Source organism: Numida meleagris, chromosome 17 (genome assembly GCF_002078875.1).
Source record: "Numida meleagris isolate 19003 breed g44 Domestic line chromosome 17, NumMel1.0, whole genome shotgun sequence".
NCBI classification, from domain to species: Eukaryota; Metazoa; Chordata; class Aves; order Galliformes; family Numididae; genus Numida; species Numida meleagris.
In genome coordinates this window covers 85,827-94,401 of record NC_034425.1, presented here as the reverse complement: position 1 = coordinate 94,401, position 8,575 = coordinate 85,827, and the positions used below count along the sequence as shown (strand labels likewise).

The 8,575-nt window shown below is 48.4% G+C and overlaps 1 protein-coding gene across 1 annotated transcript in view; it reads left to right on the top strand.

The window, feature by feature from the left end:
- Positions 1-8,483, top strand: part of LOC110407307 (myosin heavy chain, skeletal muscle, adult) — a 52,771-nt gene extending 44,288 nt beyond the window's left edge. Inside the window, exons 27-38 of the mRNA XM_021414860.1 lie at positions 2,775-3,164; positions 4,217-4,343; positions 4,449-4,567; positions 4,833-5,029; positions 5,996-6,179; positions 6,258-6,423; positions 6,596-6,720; positions 6,914-7,222; positions 7,323-7,526; positions 7,771-7,896; positions 7,989-8,159; positions 8,246-8,483. Of these exons, the coding sequence (XP_021270535.1) occupies positions 2,775-3,164; positions 4,217-4,343; positions 4,449-4,567; positions 4,833-5,029; positions 5,996-6,179; positions 6,258-6,423; positions 6,596-6,720; positions 6,914-7,222; positions 7,323-7,526; positions 7,771-7,896; positions 7,989-8,159; positions 8,246-8,377 (2,250 nt within the window). The 3' untranslated portion in view covers positions 8,378-8,483. The remainder of the gene's footprint in view (positions 1-2,774; positions 3,165-4,216; positions 4,344-4,448; positions 4,568-4,832; positions 5,030-5,995; positions 6,180-6,257; positions 6,424-6,595; positions 6,721-6,913; positions 7,223-7,322; positions 7,527-7,770; positions 7,897-7,988; positions 8,160-8,245) is intronic.

The window sequence follows — 8,575 nt, the reverse complement described above, 5'->3', positions numbered from 1 at the left end:
GAAGAGTGAAGATACTATGAGGCAGCAAAGCGGCCTGAGGAATGCACAAAATGTGAACCCTCTGTCGCTTTCTTTTGCAATGTCTTTGTAACCATGTCAATGTCTAGAGAATAAAAACCATAGATTAATATGCATAAGCACTACAAACAGTGGCTTCTTTGTTGTTGTTGTTGATATTTTTATCTCTTTTTTATCTTTTTTTTTCTGTTCTTTTTCCTGAATGAGCTTGGGATATTGCTGACACAGCAACATACATTGTTTTCAAGCTCCTTGCACTACTCTTGCCCTCACATATTCTTAACGCTTCTCCTAGTGTCCTCTCAGCACAGCTTACATGCCACATGCGTGGCAAGAGAGAGCGATCCCTTCCCTTCTCCTTTCCCTGCTATGGATTGTGATCTTGGCAATCACAGATCCTAAACGCTGGTCTCTAACTAAGCTATCAGATGGCGCAGTGTATTACACCATGAAGGACAGACAGTTCCTAGGCAGAAACAATTTCCTGCAGACACCAAAATTAGTGCACTGTTATGACACTTTGATGGTGCCTCTAAACTGTGCATTTTCTCTTACTGTAGATTTCCTGAGCTAATGCCGTCTATTGGTGGCTTCCCTCCAGTGTGGCAAAAGGCTGAGCCCCACCTGGGGCCACCTGCTGGAAGGAAGCCCCCTCAGGGCTGATTTCCAACGTGCTGCATGGCAAGAACGTACCTCCTCAGCACATCACCTCAAATGTCAGCCTTGTCAGCTCTGGCACAACAGGCTGCGTGCGGCACAGCCTCAGGCAAGGGAAAAGAAGAAAGCTGATGGGCGTTTTAATCCCTCAGATAGCTGGACTTTCCTTTTGGCCTACATACAGGCTGAGTGGACTATATTCTGGAGGCCTGGGGATTCTAGGGGAAGGGGGAAATTGGCAAATACTTCTTCCTCCCCTGAGACCTTGGTCTGAACAGGAGGCATATGGGGCAGGTATAGCTGTGGTCTCCTGCCCTCCATGAGCTGTCTCGGCCGAAGCCTTTTGACACTGCAAATGGCCTTTGTTTGGGATGAAAGGCACATGGAGAGCATCACTGTATGTCAAAGGCATGTGCAAAGATGTCAGCCTAAATGGATGTTTAACTGGCAGATATGTACTTCCTAGTATCTTCTCTCCCCTACTTTCAGGAAGACCACATGGACCTGGAGGATTCTTTCAGAAAGAACAAAGGCCACGGGTCTGAACATACAATGAATCAAACACAGGTTAGTGGTAACTGAGCTCTATTAAGTGAATTTTGTGATCCTTTATGTCATATAAATTTGCACAATTACACCTAGTGTTGCAGCATTATCCCTGGCTGAAACGTTCACCGTTCAAGCCCATTACCCTGACTGACTCCACACTGCAGGAGCCCTTGGTGCAGACTGATTTGCAGTGGATGAGAAATCATTAGCAGTATCTTAGGAGTCAGGTGCAGCTGGCACTGAAGGGAATTAAGAAGCCCATGTAAGAACAGAGGACAGGGAATATGTTGATGCAGTAAGGAGGGTGTGAGGCTAGTGCTATGGGCTGAAGGGAAATGGCTGTGCAGAAAATGATTGTGCCCAAGGCTGAGGCAGGTAGCCCCTGAGTGTTTTCAACCTTGATTTGCTTACAATGTTTTAAATGGAGAGTTTGTGAGTGGAGCTCCTTGGGTGTCACAGGAAGTGATAACGGACAGACAGCGGTCTCTAGGTCTAAGCTTTGCTAGTCCATGCCAACAGCTCTGCCTTCAAGCAGACACACTGATGGGAAGTTGCAACCAACAGTTCCACAGCTGCATATCTGTGACAGCATTATCTATTCTACCTGGCTCCCAGGTGCAGCCTCATGAACACACCAGTTCTTGCAAGGCAATCCAACTTGTTTCCAGTGTCACTACGGATGGCTGGTGAGCAGAATCCTACTCACTGCTGTCTGAAGAGAGCAATGGGAAATGTTTCTTTAGGGGCAGATCTCCATTTTCAGTCACCAAGATCTTAAGAAAACCACCCAACACATTGCAGAGATGCCAGACTAGTTCTCCCTTCTCATGACACTGCATGATTTTCCTCCATGGCTCCCTTACAGGCTGCCAACATTTTTCAAGCCTCTGCATCTCCTTCATCCAGCTTCCTTGCCTGACAGTGTGCATGACTCTGCCATCATGACCAGGACCTCTGTGGTCAGCCTTGACTTTCCAAACTCACCTACAATCTCAGTGTTCCCCTTGGGTGGCTCAATAACCCCTGTCCACACACACCTCACACCTGCAGGCTTCTCCAAAGCTGCCAATGAGGCCGAGTAGATGTCATAGCATCTAATGAGCATCCCTGTCAACTGTAATGGCAGGGCAACCCTGTACAAACATAAACCTCTGAGTCTCTTTGAAATTCTACATTGCAGACCCTGCACTGCCATTGGATCCACTGTGAAAGCTCGAGGATACGTCATCACATCAGAAGAAAGCAAGGCAGCCAACAAAGACAGCCAAAGGGAAGAGAGAAGGCAGAAGCTGTGAAGAAGAATAAGCAGACTCCTGGACAAGCTGGTAAGTGCGGCACTTGAAACTAGTCTATTTGATGACTTGTACAAAGGAAAACATTACAACAAGCACTGATACAAAAGAGAAAGTAATTATCTGAAGATGCAGCAGCTATCAAGTCATAAGCCTAACTGTGTCTCCTCTGATCACAGTATTCACCTGCACAAAGTTATGTGCCCAGTGCTCTCTCTAGCTCTCAGGGNGGTGTGAAGGGTCCCTACTGTTCCCCAGGCCCGTATTGAGGAACTGGAGGAGGAAATTGAGGCAGAGCGAACCTCTCGGGCAAAAGCAGAGAAGCACCGGGCTGACCTCTCCAGGGAGCTGGAGGAGATCAGTGAGCGCCTGGAAGAAGCAGGAGGGGCTACGGCAGCTCAGATTGAGATGAACAAGAAGCGGGAGGCAGAATTTCAGAAGATGCGCCGTGACCTCGAAGAGGCCACGCTGCAGCACGAAGCCACGGCTGCTGCCCTGCGGAAGAAGCATGCGGACAGCACAGCGGAGCTTGGGGAGCAGATCGACAACCTGCAACGAGTCAAGCAGAAGCTGGAGAAGGAGAAGAGTGAGCTGAAGATGGAGATTGATGACTTGGCCAGCAACATGGAAACTGTCTCCAAAGCTAAGGTATAGAAATGTTGTTATTAGCACTTTGTCAACAGTAAATTTATGTTCAATCTTACCTTGCTTAAACATTGTCAGATTATAAAATAGAATCATAGAATCATAGAATTAGCGAGGTTGGAAAAGACCTACAAGATCAGCCAGTCCAACCACCCACATACCACCAATAACCCCACTAAACAATCTTTCTCAACACAACATCTAAATGTTTCTTGAACACCTCCAGGGTTGGTGACTCAATCACCTCCCTGGGCAGCCCATTCCAGCGCCTGACCGCTCTTTCAGAAAAGCAGTATTTCCTAACGTCCAACCTGAATCTCCCCTGTGCAACTTAAGGCCATTCCCCCTCATCCTGTCTCTAGTTACAAGAGAGAAGAGGCTGACCCCCAGCTCACCACAACCTCCCTTCAGGGAGTAATAGAGAGTGATAAGGTCACCTCTGAGCCTCCTCCAGACTGAACAACCCCAACTCCCTCAGCTGCTCCTCATCAGCCCTGTGCTCCAGACCCCTCAACAGCTTCGTCACCCTCCTCTGAACATGCTCCAGGGCCTCAATGTCTTTCTTCCAGTGAGAGGCCCAAAACTGAACACAGCACTCGAGGTGTGGCCTCACCAGTGCTGAGTACAGTGGGACAATGACTTCCCTACTCCTACTGGCAACATTATTTCTGATACAAGCCAAGATGCCATTGGCCTTCTTGGCCACCTAGGCACGCTGCTGGCTCATGCTCAACCGAGAGTCGACCAGTACCCTCAGGTCCGTTTCCTCCACACAGTCTTCCAGCTCATCAAAACCAAAATCCAGCTGGAAGCCAAAGTAAAGGAGGTGACTGAATGGGCTGAGGATGAAGAGGAAATTAACAGTGAGCTGGCAGCCAAGAAGAGGAAACAGGAGGATGAATGTTCAGAGCTGTATTTTCTCCAAATCAAATATATAAAACCCAAACTAATGCAGATTGCCCCTGTATATGTAAACTGTATCATCTGGCCATGTTTTCCTTCTGTAAATGAGTCTGGGTATTCACTCTCTTTTCTTATGTATGTTTGATAACTAGGCAAACCTGGAGAAGATGTGCCGCACTCTGGAAGACCAACTAAGTGAATTAAAAACAAAGGATGAGCAGAATCAACGCATGATCAGTGATCTCAGTGCTCAAAGAGCTCGCCTGCAAACAGAATCTGGTTAGACACACCAGCTCTATTTTAGATATGAGATAGTTCCCTTAATGGCATCGTTTAATTTACAACTGGCTATTGAAATGTTTTCTAATTATAAACATTTTCCAGGTGAATACGCACGCCAGGCAGAGGAAAAAGATGGTTTAATTTCTCAGCTGTCCAGAGGGAAACAGGCCTTCACCCAACAGATTGAAGAACTGAAGCGGCAACTAGAAGAAGAAATAAAGGTGAAGATCTTTAATGGTTTCCATGCAGTTCCAATAGTTCAAAAAGTGATCTGATTAAAAGACATTATAGATGACTAGGACATGCCGTCTAGGCCCTGTCAGTGCAGACTCCCAGCTTTCTGCAGTGTGTAGAGCTTTGGCTTTATTTTTTTCATGCTGTGGGTAAATCACTATTTCCCTTGGGAGAAAATAGAGCGTTTAGATGTCAGTAAGAGGAGATTTCCCAGAATAACATTATTTCTTATTGCAATAATTTAATTCCCAGGCCAAGAACGCCCTGGCACACAGCTTACAATCTGCCCGCCATGACTGTGACTTGCTCCGGGAACAATATGAGGAGGAGCAGGAAGCCAAGGGTGAGCTGCAGCGTGCCCTGTCCAAGGCCAACAGCGAAGTGGCCCAGTGGAGAACCAAATATGAGACGGATGCTATTCAGCGCACAGAGGAGCTGGAGGAGGCCAAGTATGTGGGGAGTTGGGGAAGGCTGGCAGAAAGCAGTGGAAATTTGGAGAGACCACTGAGATACTGAAGGGCAAAAGCCAAATAGTAGTTTGGAGGGGGGGAAATTTGTGCTGTTGAGATGGTGGTTTCAAAAGGCCAAATACGCCATATGACAGAGAATGCAAGAGAAAGGAACTGTATGATGTATCATAGAATCAATCAAAGAATCATAGAATTGCTCCGGTTGGAAAAGACCTTCAAGATCATCAAGTCCAACCGCAACCCAACCATGCTACCCCTACTCTAACAACTCACCACCAGATCATGTCCCTGAGCACCACATCCAAACAGTTTTCAAACACATTCAGGGATGGTGACTCAACCACCTCCCTGGAGAGGCTATTCTAATGCTTAACAAGCCATTCTGTAAAGAAGTTTTTCCTGATATCCAACCTAAACCTCCCCTGCTGCAACTTGAGGCCATTTCCCCTTGTCCTGTCAGCTGTCACCAGTGAGAAGAGACCAGCCCCGCTCTCACTGCAATCACCTTTCAGGTATTTGAAGAGAGCAATAAGGTCTCCCCTCAGCCTCCTCTTCCCCAGACTAAATAGCCCAGTTCCTTCAGTCGCTCCTCACAGGGCATATTCTCCAAGCCCCTCACAAGCCTTGTTGCCCTTCTTTGGGCCTGCTCCAGCACCTCACTGTCCATTCTGTATTGAGGTGCCCAAAACTGAACACAGTACTCAAAGTGGGACCTCACCGGTGCCGAGTACAGGGGTAGGATGACTTCCCTAGTCCTGCTCATCACACCATTCCTGATACAAAATTTCTAGACTTGAGTAAAGGAAAAGGGAATAAAGACTGGGAAACGCAGGGCACTAGGAGCATCTGGGCAGAATACTGTGGAGTGCCTAAGTATGGTGGTGAAAGCTACAGAAAAATCTCCACTTTGCTCCCACATACTGAGCTGTGCTTACAACCTCCCAGGAAGAAGCTGGCACAGCGCCTGCAGGATGCAGAGGAACACGTTGAAGCTGTGAATGCCAAATGCGCTTCCCTGGAAAAGACAAAGCAGAGGCTGCAGAATGAGGTGGAGGACCTGATGATTGACGTGGAGCGAGCAAATGCTGCCTGTGCAGCTCTGGACAAGAAGCAGAAGAACTTTGACAAGGTATTCTGGGCTCCAGCCCTGTGTTTCCTGGGCAGAACATGATCGCCACATCCATACTCACGCCCTGCTGCTCCTCAGATCTTGGCAGAGTGGAAGCAGAAGTACGAGGAAACGCAGGCTGAGCTGGAGGCCTCCCAGAAGGAGTCTCGCTCCCTCAGCACGGAGCTGTTTAAGATGAAGAATGCCTACGAGGAGTCCCTGGACCACCTGGAAACGCTGAAGCGTGAGAACAAGAACTTGCAGCGTAAGTCGCTCAGCCTCTCCTGCTGGCAGGGCTTTCTCAGAAGCTTGTCTGCCCCCCTCTCCACCTGGGTCTGTACCTGCAGTGATGAGAGGAGACCTGTTTTGCTGGTGTCACAGGGCCTTTCCCTTTACGCTCATTATCTGACCATGCAATTTTTCACTCTTCTCTGCAGAGGAGATTTCTGACCTCACGGAGCAGATTGCAGAGGGAGGAAAGGCGATTCATGAGCTGGAGAAGGTCAAGAAGCAGATTGAGCAGGAGAAATCTGAAATCCAGGCTGCTCTGGAGGAAGCTGAGGTACACGCTCTTAATCACTGGTAGCCACACTAAAAATATCAGCAGTGAGGAAATCTGGCTAAGAAAGGCATGGTTGCCCTCTGATATGGCTACAGATTATATCTACTTCAGATTTTGTGAAATATGCTGTAATTAGCTGGAAAGCAAGCAGGCATTTTACCTGCGTTATAAATGATCATGACCATTTGTCCAGGCCTCCCTCGAACATGAAGAGGGGAAGATCCTGCGCCTCCAGCTGGAGCTCAACCAGGTCAAGTCTGAGATTGACAGGAAGATAGCAGAGAAAGATGAGGAAATTGACCAGATGAAGAGAAATCACCTCAGGATTGTGGAGTCCTTGCAGAGCAGCCTGGATGCTGAGATCAGGAGCAGGAACGAAGCCCTGCGGCTGAAGAAGAAGATGGAGGGAGACCTGAATGAAATGGAGATCCAGCTGAGCCATGCCAACCGTGTTGCTGCAGAGGCGCAAAAGAACCTGAGAAACACACAGGCAGTGCTGAAGGTCTGTTCAGCAAAACTACACATAAGGGAATGTCTTCTCTGACATTTCAGGTACCCTGGTTTGCTGTGCCCCTTTGTCATTTCTCTCGCCTCTTCTACAGGATACCCAGATACACTTGGACGATGCTCTCAGGACACAGGAAGACCTGAAGGAGCAGGTGGCCATGGTGGAGCGCAGAGCAAACCTGTTGCAGGCTGAAATTGAGGAGCTACGGGCAGCCCTGGAGCAGACAGAGCGCTCCAGGAAAGTGGCTGAGCAGGAGCTTCTGGATGCAAGTGAGCGTGTGCAGCTCCTCCATACCCAGGTGAGGGCTTGGTGCTGAAACTAGTTGTGTAGACACTGTTATAGTGGCAGACAATAGTGGTGCCAACAATGGAAACATGGTCACGGTCCATCACCTTAGTCCACCACTGAAATTATGTGAACAGCTATTTAACAAGGAATTCCAGATTTTGAACGTAAAGGTTGAAGAGTAAAGAATTGGCTCAGGCCATAGCCAGTGTATTTCAGGTCTCAGAATACAAGTCTTGCAACCTCTTTTTGCACAGAACACCAGCTTGATCAACACCAAGAAGAAGCTAGAAACAGACATTGCCCAAATTCAGAGTGAAATGGAAGATACCATCCAGGAAGCCCGCAATGCTGAAGAGAAGGCCAAGAAGGCCATCACCGATGTGAGTTGGGGCTCTTTTACTGCTGAGTGCTGAGGCATTCACCCCCCAGAGATCTCTGACTCCAACCTGGCTTTGCCGCTTTGCCTCTCCAGGCGGCCATGATGGCAGAAGAGCTGAAGAAGGAGCAGGACACCAGCGCCCACCTGGAGAGGATGAAGAAGAACCTGGACCAGACGGTGAAGGACCTGCAGCACCGTCTGGATGAAGCAGAGCAGCTGGCCCTGAAGGGAGGCAAGAAGCAAATCCAGAAGTTGGAGGCCAGGGTGTGTAGGACTGGTATTTGTGCAAGTGTGAGCAATCCCAGGTCAGAGATAGCAGGGAAGCTCCAGCGATGGGTTTCTTGTTGCAGGTGCGGGAGCTGGAAGGAGAGGTTGATGCTGAGCAGAAGCGCAGCGCTGAAGCCGTGAAAGGTGTGCGCAAGTACGAGAGGAGGGTGAAGGAGCTGACCTACCAGGTAAGGCAGACGGCATCTTCGTGTTGACACATCCTTCTTACAGAAAGTTAAGGCATTTTTCCATGACGTCCAAGAGGAAATGTCATTTTGTGATGTGGGGAAAATCATTTCTCTCTCTTTCCTGCTTACCGACTGGTTTAGTCTGAAGAAGACCGGAAGAACATTCTTAGACTCCAGGATCTGGTGGACAAACTGCAGATGAAAGTGAAATCCTACAAGAGACAA